General features: G+C 37.6%; 1 protein-coding gene across 1 annotated transcript in view; it reads right to left on the bottom strand.

Moving 5' to 3' along the window:
- Window positions 1–16,715, bottom strand: part of LOC121327583 (ephrin type-A receptor 6-like) — a 74,382-nt gene that overhangs the window by 6,315 nt on the left and 51,352 nt on the right. The window contains exons 7-11 of the mRNA XM_041271687.1: window positions 13,893–14,018; window positions 12,395–12,580; window positions 7,648–7,709; window positions 6,089–6,298; window positions 3,351–3,500 (exon numbers count right to left, since the gene is read on the bottom strand). Of these exons, the coding sequence (XP_041127621.1) occupies window positions 3,351–3,500; window positions 6,089–6,298; window positions 7,648–7,709; window positions 12,395–12,580; window positions 13,893–14,018 (734 nt within the window). The remainder of the gene's footprint in view (window positions 1–3,350; window positions 3,501–6,088; window positions 6,299–7,647; window positions 7,710–12,394; window positions 12,581–13,892; window positions 14,019–16,715) is intronic.

Genomic DNA, 16,715 nt, shown 5'->3' on the forward strand with positions numbered 1-16,715 from the left:
ATACCAAGGACACTTCCTGAGGCAGTAAAGGTGTTGTAAACATATTGAAGCCAGACTGCAAGAAGTATGCTCAGTTTGAGAGTGCAATATGAACTCAAGTTCAGAGGAAAAGATAAAGACATTTAGTTTTTCTGTTTCCAAAACTATTCCTTTGTGAAGATTCTAGTTTTTCAAAGAACTCTTAAGTCAAGTAAATTTTTACCTTATATGGATTTTGTCACTTGTAGACCTCATACAAGTATCCTATTTTTTATGTTTACATAATGTGTGTGTGTGTGTCTTTTTTATATAGGATCAGGTTTACTGTTTTCTGTCCTGCAAAGTACTGGTCAGAAACTTTCTTCTGTATTTTTCTTTTAAACTCATCTTGTTTAGTAAGCAGATGAAGATACAGTGGCGAGAAAAAGTTTGTGAACCCCTTACGATTTTCACATATTTCACATATTTCAAACCTAAAATGTTATTAGATCTTAATCTGAGTCCTAATAATAAATAAACATAACCTGATTAAACAAATGACACAAAAACATGATACTTTTTCAACATTTATTTATCCACAAATGATTCAAATTCAATATCCATGTGTGAAAAAGCAAGTGAACCTTTAGATTCGTAACTGGTGGCACCCCCTTGAGCAGCAATGACTTCAACTACGCATTTCCTGTAACTGTTGGTCAGTCTTTCACATCCGTTTTGAGGAATTTTGGCCCATTCCTCCTTACAGAACTGCTTCAACTCGGTGACATTTGAGGGCTTCCTTGCACGGACAGCTTACCTCAGGTCCCGCCACAACATTTCGATGGGGTTTAGGCCATTCTGAAACGCAGAATTTCTTCATCTGCAGCCATTCTTTTCTAGATCTGCTTGTATGTTTAGGATTGCTGTCTTGCTGCTTGACCCACTTTCGGTTCAGCTTCAGCTCACGGACGGATGGCCTGACATTCTCCTTTAGAATCTTCTGATACAATGCAGATTTCATGGCTGTGTCAATGATAGCAAGCCATCCAGGTCCTGAGGCAGCAAAGCAGCCCCAAAACATCACACTCCCACCACCATGCTTGACGGATGGGATGAGGTTCTTCTGTTCGAATGTAGTGTTTGGTTTTTGCCAAACATAACGTTTCTCATTGAGGCCAAAAAGTTCTACCTTTGACTCGTTTGTCCAGAGAACACTGTTACAGAAGTCTTGTGGATCATCTATGCGCTCTTTGGCAAACTTCAGAAGGGCAGCAATGTTCTTTTTAGAGAGCAGTGATTTCCTCCTGTACACTCCATGAACACTCATATTAACCAAGGCGAGAGTAGCCTGCAGATCCTTGGATGTTACTCTGGGGTTCTTTGTGACTTCCTTGATGATTTTACGGTTTGTTCTTGGAGAGATTTTGGTAGGACAACTGCTCCTGGGTAGAGTGACTGTGGTCTTGAACTTTCTTCATTTGTAGACTATCTGTCTGACAGTGGATTAGTGGGGCCCCAAATCCTTAGAAATGATTTTTAACCCTTTCTAGACTGATGAGCATCAATAACTGTTTTTCTGAGGTCCTCAAAGATTTCTTTTGATCATGGCATAACATGTTTCTACACACCTGTACGGTGAAGACAAAACTCCCAAAGTTTCTGATCTTTATATAGAATGGGGCCTCCCAAACTCACCCCTGAAGATCTGCCTAATTATTTAAACTCCTGATTCTAATTATCCCCTTAATTGAGCTGATAAAACCAGGGGTTCACTTACTTTTTCATACCCTTTGTCTTAATTACTCATTGTTTGTCTAATTCATACATCATTTTGTTTAAAAAAGACATGGGATTGGTTAATATAAACCCTATTGGATATTTAAAAAAAGAAAAGGATTTGATTCAAGAAGGCTATTATAGTAAAACAATGGAATTTCATTGGTATTCACAAACTTTTTCTTGGAACTGTACATATTTTGCAAAGGATCAAAAACATGTGCAGATCAAAAGTTGTGTTCGAAAGTGAATTTTAAAATCCTCTCTCTCATCTGCAAATGAGCTGATGCAGCATAGTTCAGCACTAGGCAGAGATGAACAGAATGTCACTTGACATTGTACTCCCTTTAAACTTCTGTAGAGTCTCCGCTCTGATTCACCTGGATTAAACACTTGGCAGGGCCAACAACTGTATGTGCTGTATGTGGAAGCCAGATTATTACAAACACCATTACAATCATTTATTCCAATTTTGTTTCCATGTAATAAAATGTCCCTTTTGAATTGTGACATGTTATAGAATGGATTATTTGTACTGATGCACATGTATATTGCACTTCAGCAATATTGCGCTACACAAGTTTTTCTTATAGTTGAGGAGGTCGGCTGAGGTCCCTGTCTTCAATCTATTCATGCTAGACTGTCTGGTTCTGATTTATGACTGTCAACGTTTCTTTATTCCGCACTCCTTGTCTGCTTCTTGAAAAGGATCATTACTTTAGGCTTCAGCGTTACCAGCTCAATGCAAGATAATCTGCAGCTGTGGGTCTGTGGAGACAGGCTGGGAAAGCAGACAATCTCAGCCGCCATGCTGCTAAAATAAACTACCCGATTATGGGTTAGGAAATACGCTTATTACAGACCCAATGCTGCAATGTAATACAGAATCATGAATAGACTAACTGCACTGATTATGCTGTAACAGCACAGTTATTATATATATGATTGTGTACTTACAATGCAACCACATGATTATTAACAAAACAAACAAACATTGGCAGTTATTTGTAAACTATTTACACATGTGATGGTGTGATTCACTGTGTAACTATGCTGTAATTACAGTGTACAGTATTCATGTATTGGAATGTTACCCATATTTTTAAATGTGTTTACAATGATTTTTGCTGATAATACTACCAGCAAAGCCACTTTTAACAAACCTGTGACTTGTACTCAAGTGTACCCTGTAACCTTACTGTGTTTTTAATCCTTTAATCAGATGTACAGTGTGCTCCATCAGTGTGATATCATTACAAACAGACATTTTCCTTTTAAAAGCTGCTTCGCTGCTGCCAGCTTCATTGTGATGGGAAGTGGCAGCCATTACAGAAGTGACACTTCACACAGTGAGTAATTTAGAGATTTAGCTCATTCACACTAGTGTTCACACTGTATGTATTTAATATGATGGGTCCTTTCACAAAGATGAAAGCAACATTGTCAAATTGTTTAATGAAAACGAAACCTATTTAGATTTTTCAAAATAGACTTGTCTTTTTCTTGTTTACCACTGCTTTTGTAGAATTAATGGGGAGTTTACCTTTCACAAAAAAATGGTTCTCCTTGGTGTACTCAGCTTTGATATGGACCTTAAAAGTATGAAGGTTACTCACATCCTGATTGGACATCTCCCAGTAAGGCCTCTCTCCATATGACATCACTTCCCACATCACAATTCCGTAACTCCAGATGTCGCTGGCTGAGGAAAACTTCCTGTATGCTATCGCTTCCGGTGCTGTCCATCGGATTGGGATTTTTCCACCCTGTAGAAGAACAAAAACTATAACTTGAGACATCCTTCAGAGGGTTCAGAATGCAGTCCTGGGGTGAGCTTTGGTGCAGGAGGCTAGGAGAGACTTCCTTTAAGATCGTTTTCCAATGTATTGAAGAACTAAAGAGGGGTAAAGATATGAACAGTAAAGGCAATGTCAAAGGATAATATAATTTTAATACAACACAACTAACAAGAAACTACTTAGAACAACAATGTATCTGTGCCTCCTTGCAACTAACAAGAAACCACTTAGAACAACAATGTATCTGCACCTTCCTGCAACTAAGTTGTTTCTTGTTTGTTTTTGTAAGGTTAGATGAACTAAGAAAGGGTCCATATTATTAATGAAAACTGAATTTACCAGACATAAGCTGTCTTCATAGGAAAATTGATTTTGTCTATGTAGCAAACACTATATTATGACTGCATACTTGAGGGAGGTGGGGGGGGGGACCAGGTTGCGGTTTTTCATTTCTGGAGAAAGGGAAGTGAGAGTATGTCTGGCTAAAGAGGGTGCACTTTGGTTGAACTCAAGAACACATGCCCCGCTTACAAGCAGAAATACTGCTACTGACTATCAGCAAGTTAGCAATAACCAGTTAGCAACATCCCAAGATTGTAGCTCACAGCTTCATAGAGACATATGAATATAAGCACTCCCAGGAAGACACTTTGAGTCCCTCTGCTTACTTCAAAATGCATGCTGACTTTCTCCTAGAAGAAAGGTAAACCGATCTGAACATTTAATTTGAAGAAACGCCCACTGAAAAAAAATGCATTTTTGGTCTCTAAATATTTCTCTACAGTGAGAACTCTGCCCATGTTATTCAGTCTTTCTAGCAGTACTGTGGCTGATGGAAGCAGCTTGTTTTCCTGTCCCCTTGGATGGGCCTGCTGCTAATGTTAATATTTCTGTACCCTTCTCTCCTCTTGCAACCATCATTCAATCAGGATTATTATGAATTAGCCTGAATTACCCTGTTCAGTATTCTTCACCGCGATAGTACTGCACAATAAAGAATGCATCAAGTCACATACTTTATTTAATTTACCCAAGACAAGGAGCTACTTGTAGATTTAATTAAGAGGAGGAAGTGTTTTGTTTTTACTCCTGGCATTGAATAATGGAGCAAATTCTCCTTGTTATCAAGAGAGAAGAGTGAGAAGCAATGAGTGCTCAAATATTGTCACTGCTTTGCAGTTCTGTTAGAATGATACAGAGAAAGAGCAGACAGCCATTTCAGAAAGCAGTGCATGACTCATTACAGCGTTTCTGTTACCCATTATACTGCAGTGGCCCTCTGAGATACTGTGGCAGGCACTTAATTGAGCTATGCATATAATGCAGCAAGTTCTGCAATTTATTTTTCCTGCTACATCTGAGCACAGTAGTGTTAGTATTTGCTTGAAGGGAGTGGGGGGGGGGGGGGGGGGGGGGGGGGATAATATCACAGTACCTAATGTTTTCTTCTTGTTTTCACTTTGTATTATTATCTGTTTTTAGTCATCACATTCTTTCTAAAACTAAAACTGTGTTGTATGTGGCATTTCTTCTTAGAGGCAGAGTGTTGCAGAGGCAGGTTAATGGTTACACTGATGTAACAGATGTATTTGGAGGTTAGGAACAATTGTGAGAGCTATGCTGAGGTCACAGTACTGATTTCAATTTCAGAGATTGACCTGTACTGGGAAACCATCTAGATACTGGAGTCTATTGGAAGAACACTATACATATCCAGCATCCATGAAGTTTGTAAAGAGGTCATTAATTCAGAGCTGCATGTTATTAAAATTCTATTTCACCTTATCTGTAATTCTATCAGAAAGTCATTCTTCGATATGCAGCGCAAAGTGTATTCATTAATCATGCTGCAAGTTTTAAGTGTTTATCAATTTTCTCTACAGACAAAGACCTTTACACTTATGTCATATATTCAATATCACCTTGCACAGTTCAAGACCACACAGAATCTCAACAATGTCATAATGACTTCCTCTCTGTCAAGGTTTAGTTCAATACTGCAACCTTTCCAACAGAAACCAACTTGTAGCATGTAAGGTAAAAAACTGTTAAACCACAAATCAATGCTAAACTTCAGTTATGTACAGTTATATATTCCATATTCATCTGTGCCTAAACATTATGGATGCTGTTATACAGCTCTGATATATTTTGGTTTTATTGCATAATGTAGGGGAGTGCTCACCCTGGCAAAGGGTACTATACTCTCAAACTGCAGTCAGCAGGATTTCACAGGATGCTTAGACTATTTCAAGTTATATGCCAAGTATACAATTTAGTAGGTACTATCTTGTAAGCAAAGATAATAAATATTATAGACTCTCCCCAAATGTTTCATATTCCATGTAATGTTTAGCTCCACCTTCAAGATATGGGAACTGCATTGTGGGAGCAGTATGACCAGTACATAGTTTAAAATCCATGGCTTGTGCAAATCACAATGTAACAGAACATTGAATAAACCAAGGCCTAAAAGGTAGTTAAAAAAACAGGTATTTTAGACAAAAGTGTTTCTACTGTAATATACAGTACAGCTCTTATATGACTGCACTTACACTGGTTGTGTAGGCAGCCTCAGGGTCGTCCTCCAAGACACGCGACAGCCCGAAGTCTGACACCTTACACACCAGGTTGCTGTTGACCAGGATGTTGCGAGCCGCCAGGTCTCTGTGAACGTAGCCCATATCAGAGAGATACTTCATCCCAGAGGCAATGCCGCGCAGCATGCCCACCAGCTGGATCACAGTGAAGTGGCCGTCGTGCTTCTGTCACAAGAAAGAGGTGTTTTCAAGTCATTTTTCTGAGAAATGCCTGTACTGTCTATTACTTTTGCAATGTTTAATTTGCAGAGCATGGATAGAAGTGGATTCAAATGAAGAACTATTTCATGGAGGTGGATTTCCTTTCAGGTCCAGTTTAAGATCTGCAAGATCTGCACTGCTGTTTTTAATTAGCAACAGTTGATCACAATTATTATTCACTAATCTGTTCACTTAAAAACTATGCATGCTTTGTGCCTGATAGAAATAGAGACCTTAAGGTTTGTATTTTAAGTTCAGTCTAGCTCACTATATTGCATTGTACAGATGTGAGAAACTGTTATTTCAAAATGCTTGACAAGTTCTTCAACTCAAGCCCCAGATAACTTGTTCCAGTTGTTGATTTACTCAAAGATAACTGTTCCATTTGTGTCTTACTTAATAGCAAAGCAATATCCCACAGAGGATTTTAGAAAGTGTTGGTATTGAACACTGCTAAACATTGTTGCTTTTGGATGGTGTGCTTTTGAAATCACGATAAAAGCTTCTTGCTTATATTGTTACCTACACAATATTGGCACAGTGTGTAATGCAGGTAATAAAACGCTCTTTACAAAAAGCTTCTTTTAAATATGATGAAATCCTCTTTTGAGCTGTGTTGTCTACCAGCTGCAGGGAAAGTAATTCATGATGATTAAAACTCAAACACAAAGCACTGCAATCAAAGTGATTCAGAACTCAAAATTTACTGTGAGAATTTGTTATGCATGGACAAGTCCTGGATTGCAAGGGGTTTACAGTAGATGGCAATCAGGTATATTTAAAGGAATGTCCTGTTATAAGTGGTGTGCCAGTTGTCACTTCACACCCAGGAACTCTACAGTGGAAGCTAGAGAGCCACTGACCCCTGCAAGGCACATGCTGGCCCTGCAGGTGTACTCTCTGAGATTACCAGGCCCTGTAACAGTATGACTGACCCAGTGCTCCATGTGTTGTGCCTTTAATCGGTCACTGATGCAGGTACCGTCTTGTTGGTAACTTGTTGTCTAGTATATGGGTGGGTGTATACAGTGTGCACTCAGGCACGAACACAGGCAGGCATGCACGCACCTACACATGCACACATACGCACACACGCATTCACATACACTCACATTCAATCTTGTACATTAAGATAAACTACTAACTAAAAAGAGTACAAAACAAACCCTGTCCTATATTTCCCATTTTGGAGTAAAAAGCAAAGACAGCATTTTTCCACTGTAAGTAATTTAAAATGATTATTTTATTTTTCCAATCCTGTTATTAAATAGTTTTCTATTCAGATTTCACTAGGAATTAAAATGCCAACTCACCCGCAGAAAGGTATCCAAGGATCCATTCTCCATATATTCAACCACGATCATTACTGGCCTGCCTGTAAAGACAGTTTAGAAACCCATTAGGAATACAACTCTATCAAAGGGGTTCATATATTTCCGGATGAGCACCTGTAATTAATTCAAGTAAAGATTAGACGTGGTAGACTCATATGCTCTTCCTTTTTAAAGCTCCCCAGGGTGACAAAAACAAATGACCTTTTAAATGACATTAAAGAGTTATGAAAAGCATTAACAACATCACTCATTCCATGCCATACCCTTGGTGGGTGGAAACTCAGAATGACTGGGCTGCTAGTTTAGACCTGCTCACATTTCACATTTTAAATTCCACATACTGTATTAACAAAATATTAACAAACAGACTCAACCTGTAACCATTAGCCAGGCAGTATTCTCACTGATAGTTGGCTTTTTTTACTAGTATATATATAGTATATGAAAATTCACCTCAGTAAACCAATTTGGATTGCACTAGCCTGAACTGAGCCCAACCTTTTATCTTTATTCAAGCAGATAATCGTTTATCCAAGCAGGATACATTATATGCATCAAACAATTAGGACTTAGACTGATTATATTACCTGCTACTAAAGTGTGTGTGTGTGTGTGTGTGTGTGTGTGTGTGTGTGTGTGTGTGTGTGTGTGTGTGTGTGTTGTTGTTGTTGTTGTTTAGTTTAATTTCTCAATGAAACTTACAAAACAATACAATACAAATGTGTTTTTATAAAGCGTAGCACCCTTCACATCATGGCAGCCTAGAGCACTGAACAAAACTAAAAACAAGAAGCATATGTAACAATATATTAAATACTGTGTTAAAGAGCTTAGGTTTTACAGCTTTAAGTTCCCGATGGCTATAGGGATGGATATTGGAATACTCCCTTCACAAAAACATACAGTTAATCTTAATGCCACATGCATTTATTAAACAGTTAAGACTTGCTTGCCTTCCTCAACTTCCTGTGTTCTCTTAATTAGTCCTTGAAGTAGTTTAAAATTATAAAAAAATAAAATATAAATAAATAAATAAAAACAACAACAACAACAACAGATGGCGCTGTGTGGAGCTGTGGAAATATAAAGCCTAAAGACTTCACCCAACTGTATAGACTGTCACGGTTGGCACATTTGTTTACCAGTCGCATCGCATTCCCTTTTAAGTGCACTGTGCTGAGAGAAATCTGTTTGTGACTTGTGCAGCAGTTATCCATGTGACTGATTGTCCTGAAGAGTCATTCTCCATGTCAGTCACAGCTGCTGCTGAAGAACTATGCTGATTTTCTTCTCGTAAAAGCTGGGAATGGGGCTTTGTCAAGTGTTATCTTGGGGTGTGTTGTAAATCGCATTGTTAATGATGGCGGAACGTGAATAAATATTAACTTCAAACTAACAGCACATGATGAGCTGTGCCTGTGGCTTTGATTCAATTCATCTGGACAATGTAAGGTCTAAATACCGCCATCAATAAAGCCATTAAAAAAAGAGGATATTGTGAAAACCAACAATGTGTATGAGTCTTTGTAGTGCATTCGTTAAAGTATAGAAAATGGCAAGTTTTGGTCTGGTATGTAGATCTCTACTATGTAGATCAATTGAACAAACAGTGCATTTTGCAATATTGCAGGCTGATTATGCACAGAACACGCAGGTGCTGTAGAATACAAATATATCCCCAAATAAATAACCTCTATGAACCTTGAGTGGGTGGTACTGCCCCCTGCTGGGTACCACTGTTAGAAACTTACGAATAGGTATATCAGTGACCTTATCATAGAGGGCTTATATTTAAACAAATTCATTTGCTAATATGCAATAAAGTATACAATCCTCCGTATTGTTTGTTTTTTTTAAACATGCAAGTAAATCCATGCTTTCAAGCTGTGCTTACGTATGCAATAAGACCTGACAGTGTGTCTGATACGTTGAATATGATGAGACGAAGTCAAGCGCCTCCAGCCCCAGAGAAGTCTGTATATTCGACGATACAGACACCCTGAAGGGCTTTATTGCATTTATAATTCAGGTAAAATATAAAGGTGGATTTGAAAAAAAAAGCATAAATCATGTTTAGAGCAAACAATTATTTGTTTTTCATTAAATATCCTTACATGCAAAAATAGATACTGGTACGTTTTTTTATTTTTGAAAAGGTAACCAGTTGAGATGGCACCGAGTCATTATTTTGTACTTCACTGTGCAGACACTGCTTGAGCAGAACAGACGAGAGGAATAAAAATAAATTAAACAACGTCTCTGATTTCAGTTATTTTCAACGTCTGTGTCGGAGAGGGGTGGATAATGTCCAGAAGCGTCTTTTTGTGTTTTTTGTAGCGTTTACAAACCACTAAAAATAAATTATTTGAAGTGACAAAGTTCGGGTGAGTGAGTATAAAGACAGTGACATTTTAAAATGTATTTGTTGGTATTTCTTTCTGTTTTGCTATCTTCCAGTCCATGTAATTGTTCTTCATCCAAAGAGACATGTCTTCTCACTACTTTTGGGATTTATTTGCTGGTAATTGGTCACTATGTTTTATACTTACTGTACATCTGTAACTGTAAACAAGATGGCTATGCGTGAGGCAGCACAGTGATTTCGAAATGTGACAAGGCTCCAACTGTCCGTTTCCATCCAATATACTGACAACTGTAACCTTGCTTGACCAATCACACTGCTTTCATTGCCAGCCCTGGATCATATGTAGATTATACACCAGGTAATGAGACGCAGTACAACATCATTGCTTGAAGTTGAGGTCAGAGACTGGATTGAACTGACTAATACACATTAGCGTGGCAGCTTGGCAGTACTCAAAGTGTATGTCCCTGATCCTTTTTCTGCAGGTGGATTTGGGACTTTTATAATAAGGTCTCTTCAAAACAGTGAATAATAATAATAATAATAATAATAATAATAATAATAATAATAATAATAATAATAATAATAATAATATCCAATATCTGGTTTAACAACTGCTCTGGATTTCTTTCTAGCTGTGTGTTATTCTTTTACACAATGCATTCTGTTTGCATTCATTAGGTTCATGTTGTGATCATAAAATTATAATAACAGTATTATTTACAACCCAAAACTGGGGCAACTGCCACGTTGGATATTTGCTCTGCTGCGAGTGAGCTGTAATTTTACTGTGCATTGCTGTGAGAGAACAATATTGTTGCAGGCGCGGGTGGGAGAGAGGGAAGAGGAAGATGGTGAGAGGCTGTGAAAACTAGAGCTAATATACAGGCTCTTAGTGAAAGACAGAGAAGCAGAACGTGTGCACGCATTAGCACAAAATACAGAATAAATCCACAAGGATCTTTAAAGCCAAAATTCTAATTAAGATTACTGCAGAGATTCCACTCTATATAAAATAAAGATTATTATTATTATTATTATTATTATTATTACTATGGATATGTAAATTAGCTTTATGTTTATTCAAGAAGATGAAAGATAGTCTTCATAGTCTGGTAAGTGTATACATTGTACATCACTGGGTTAGACAAAGTTAACGAGCCCTATTTTAAGAGGAATAAAACAAGTTAACTGCATGAAACAGAAATAACTTATTTGCGTGAAGGAGCAGTTCAGTTATTGTTGTTCTTGCACATTTTCTATTCTTAAATTAATTGTATTCATGTCTAAAAAGTTCCTTTGCATTTTGCACTCTTTCCAAATAAGGGCTTTTTAAAGCCACAGATGATCACAATGAAATGTCACGGTTTAAGAGTCTGGAACAATTCAACAGTCTAACCATGGAGCCGCTGTTCTCCCACCAGGCTTATCTTTGTGTACAGCCCCCTTGGGTCAGGAAAACCAAACAGAAATCAACCAAAAAAAAAAAATCATGCTTAATCACATCTTTTGTGTTGCATTGGTGATCTTTGAAATGGGAACTGGGAGATGTATTCTTACTGAGTATCACCAGTCAACAGATTGCCAATTACAGAGCAACCCCAAACAAACAAAAAGACACTTTGCAGCTGACACTCATATTTCAATGTAACGCTCACAAGCAGCTGAAATGCGAATGATTAAGCTGACTTTGTAATGTCTAAAGTCATCTTAGTCTCTGCCAAAAAGTTCACTCAAGTGCTAATGGGTTGAAAAGACCAATATTATGTTTTTTGTTTTTCTTTTTCCCGGGGTGGAGAGAGTAATTATTTACATCCGTGTGTCATGAAAAGCAAGATTTATCAGGCTGTCTCCTACGAGAACAAGCTATTAGCACAGTTTAGAAAGCTTTTTTAAATGGAAGAAAAGGGTGCCTCACACAGATGGCTATTGTGTGTTCTTTCATGTGCTCAGATATCTGTTTCTAATTATTACAATTATATCTGCTGAACTGTAAAAGTGGTGGAGTGTGGTAAATCAGCCTTAGCCATTAGGTAAACAACAAACTGTTAAAAAAAATAATAATAATAATAATAAAAAACTATCCAAGCTATAAAGGGCCCTTGTCAGTTTGGAGTTTGCTGCTGTTTGTGTGTTGATTGTGAAAAGTCTGCTCGTCTGGGGCTGTAAACCGGGCATCATGATTCTGTTTGTTCATTTTCACTGGGGACCACTCACGCTATGTACACACATACTGCAGAGCAAAAGGGGAACTCACAACTGCATTTAGCTTGTGTCATGTGTACGTAGCCTTAGCTTATGGGACCTTGAAACGAGGTTTCACACACAGAGACACTGACAACAATTACAGAACGGTCTTACTCTTAGTAACGACTCCTTCCAGACGGATGATGTTGGGGTGATCAAACTGTCCCATGATGCTGGCCTCTCGAAGGAAGTCCCGCCTCTGTCTATCCACATAGCCACCCTTTAGGGTCTTGATGGCCACGGGGATCTCTCTTTTACCAGGACTCTTCAAACGCCCGCTGCACACTTCACCAAATTCCCCTGAAAGACATCATTGCATGTATCACATCTCTAATACTTCAGTTCAACCTCTACATCACTGTCAGATAATGCATGCATTACCCAAGGGTGCAATCTCATAACAAATAACAGATTCTAAGACATTACGTTCAGGAGAGAATAATCAGAGCGCCCTCTGATGGTGATGGACAGCACAGCAGCTGATCATTCATAATACAGTACTGTATGTGTGACATTCTGAATTTTATGCAATACCTAAAGGAACACTGAACATTGTGTTGTATTGCACAACCCACTACATTGTTCTGTGTACTGAATGCATTTCTTGACACATGCTGGGTCATTGTTGAGTTTAGTGCAGTGCAGATAAGGATCTCTGCTCTTCTAGTGTGCTGTCTGACAGCCTTGACAACCAGTTCTGCTTATAATAGATCTGGGATCTATTATATATATGGCCTCTAGATGGCAGTCTTGGTGTTTGACATGAAGTTCAGATCTATTTTTAAGTTAATTGAAAAACAAAACACAAAGCATGGCTTTTAAAGGTCCTATGTGGGTTTTTTTTAGTTCAGATTATCCCCTGGGTTGCATCAAAGACTTGGGCAACAGAGCACTTCCTAGTAAAGTTCACTGAGAAATGAAACATGAAAATCGATAGTTTACCTACAATGTTTTGTTGTAATCTTTATAAATATCCCTTCTCTTTGTCAAAACACCACTTCTGGCACCTGCAGCATGTTCAATCATGTCAATAGTATGTTTAGAGCTTTGCTGCACATTCTAGCTTGTCGATTTAAAGAGCACCATACACACTGCATACACCTGCTTACATGTCACAATTACATTTCTTTATGTGGGAAACTTGGTGGATCATCCTGTTTTGTATTCTCTATGGATTACGGTAAATTACAAAAAACAACCCTGTTCCACGTTACTATATATGCTACTGTACAGTACCCATGTTACTATACAGCATCTTACTAGCAATATTGTGGTCTCTTTAGGGAAATGTCTATGATCTCCATCCAGTGTTCCTACTGGAAACATTCAAATTCTGTTGGTTTCCACTTTCTGATCCATTTCACCCATTCGACTTTAGTATCTATTTTGCAGCCCTTGTTATTATCTTGCCCTTATACTGCGAATCATCAATGAAGGAACAACTGCTATCGTTACAGTATGTGTGAGAGCAAACCTGCTCCAGTTTCCCTCTCAACCACCTTGGTTTTGTAATTCAGTAAACACGGATGGTACTCTGACAACTATGAATTATTGTCCATAGTTATTTTCACAACTATAATGTAAGAATACCAGATTGATTCTCTTTACAAACCTGCCCCGATGACTCTCTCTATCCGGATTGTGGAAGGATCGATCTCCTTGGCAAACTCATGGACTGCTTGTGTTGGGTCTTCGTAAGTATCAGGGTCAACATACGTTTTTATTCCTGGGAATCGTACTGGATTCAAAACAAAAATTATTATTTAAAATCACTACCCATATTAAATCCTACTGTGAAAGCTTTATTAGTGCAGTAGCTGCGGTAGGATTTACTGACGGTTGGATACTAAGAGGTGAAGCAGACCAGGAAATACAATAGCGATTGACAGCCTGTCCTGGACCTGTTGATCCAGATTACATCCCTCACAGAGAGGTGCTTCCCTGGAAATATGAATCTAACACAGACAGCAAGGAGTGGATGCTTGGTGCATCTAGAATGGGTTATTATGAGGTGAAAGTGCCAGTAAGGATGCAGGGGAAACAGCTGTGCATTAATAGATGTTCTTCGGAAGTGCAGACTAAGCCTGTTTATTTTAGAGCCCTATTCCCCAAAGAGCACAGCATCAAGAAGCAGCACATCTCTCCCCAAGGGCTATGCCTACTTGTATGCTCTCCATTTTATCAATTCTTTATCAGAGAGAAATGAAGACTGTGTAGGCGGTAGAAAGAAAACACATTTTTCGAACTGTCAAAAGTTGTACTCCAAATTTTGGCTGGTATCTGGTTTACACACTTTCTCAACTCAGCTCTTTGAACTACAGAAACACAGAGAATAAAATGCACTGATTAATTATATTTGGAAACATACAGAAACATTCAACAGCATGTAACCTTGTAGCTTCCTACCCAGAGATTTGTTCCAAATATCTCCTTAATATTTAATGTGAATAAATTAACAATAGGATCATGACCTAACCTATGGTACTAAAATAATTTCAATATGCTTGTTATATCTATTAAACCAGTGACATGGTCTTTCTGGAATGGTATTGCCAATTTTCCCTTGTACTGCAAAATAGTTTTCCCCATTTACAAAGATACTGTTAATATGTATGTATGTACGTATGTGTGTTCAATAGAACTATTACTAGTGCCTTGGTATATATAAGAAATTCCGATGCGTCGTTAAGCCCCAATTTTCGTCTACGAAGGCATGTTTCTAACGAATTGAGAGAAAGGTTAACGATTAGATTGTAAGCATGAAGTTTTCATCGGTCCTGAGCATCAACCTGTCATTCATAAGAGTGAAGGACAACAAAATGCAAAATAATGAACGCTTTCTACAGGCAAGTCTAAACTAACGGCAGCTTCGGCAGACTATTTTTTTAAAGATTTATTTTATTACTACACTTGCTGTTATAGAGTTTGACATACCTGTGATTAACACCGTCTATTTTGAAAAAAAACAAAAAAAAACAACACATAGCTTTATATGAAGGAACACGTTTACTATAAATATATACTCACATAAGAACATATTTTCTGGCATAATCATTTTGAAACAGCGCTGCTATTTTCTTTTTGTTAAACTGTTATTTTCACGGAGCGTTACAATATACAGTATACCAGTGCTGCTGATGCAGTCGATGGGAAATTTGGCCTAGCTTTGCAAAAAACACAGCGAGATCAGTGTTGAAAGGGAGTCTTACTTTTTTTCACGCACCACAAAACGATCCATTTTGTGTAGCGTGTGCAATACGGAGTGAAACTTTCAGATTCATAAACATGAACTCGCCCTTGATTGATTCTCTGCTTTAAGCGGGGTTTATTATTATTATTATTTATTATTATTATTATTATTATTATTATTATTATTATTATTATTATAATAATAATTAATAATAATAATAATAATAATAATAATAATAATAATAATAATAATAATATAACGCCTAATATTAATTCTTAATTGCTATTAAATTCTGTAAGATTAAATTTAAGGATTTAAAAATTATTATTATTTTATTATTATTATTATTAGTAGTAGTATTATTACTAAAATTACAGTATTATTCAAACATCCTCCTACACTGCTTTTTGTTTATTTTTATTTTTTCTTGGTCCTACAGTTAAGAATGGAAATCTATGTGTGCGCATGGAAATGTGTTTACCAGCTTTGCCAAACAAAATGACTACTTTTTAAAAACTACTTTTTTTCAAAATTATGACATGTCCTGAATTTTTGGTAGATGTGATAGAGGCATCGGAATCTGGTTTTGCAAACTGCCCGTGACTGGAAGCTGCAGACTTGGGTTTCGATAATAGGCTACTGTCGGTGGATTCAGTTTTTCTTTTTGCAACATCTACCGACCCCACCCAGCGAACATTAATAAAGCTAATGATGTCATCAGAAAGAGGCGAATTTTCATCCTTGAACAACTCTATACTCATTCATTAAGGTCTTTTGCGACAGTCGCCCGTATTCTCAGATCATTTTATGAGTAGCAATATGGACGACTTTCATTAGTTTAAAAAAAAAAAAAACCCTGATGGAAAATTTTTTTGATTAAAAAAAAGTTTTGGTTTTTAATACTGACGGACGAAGTTCATGAAAATGCTTACTCCGGGACAGTGTTTCTGTCGATATCACTTGGTCCACTCCAAGTCAGGTTGGTCTTTTATCCTTGGTTGTGTCGTGTGTTCTGTCCACGCAACCACATGGTTACTGAGTATGTGGGTTGTAATTGTGTGTTCACCATGGCCAGTTGACCATTGGTTCACCTGTATACATGTTTCTGTCGAAATATCACCCTGGGTGGTTTGGTCTTTATAGCCCTTGGTTGAACCTTGTGTTCCACGCAACCACATGGTAACTGATATGTGGTTGTATTAATTGGTGTGATGTGCAACACATGTTTCTAGTCGATCATCACCC

Source organism: Polyodon spathula, chromosome 15 (assembly GCF_017654505.1).
Source record: "Polyodon spathula isolate WHYD16114869_AA chromosome 15, ASM1765450v1, whole genome shotgun sequence".
Taxonomy (NCBI): Eukaryota; Metazoa; Chordata; class Actinopteri; order Acipenseriformes; family Polyodontidae; genus Polyodon; species Polyodon spathula.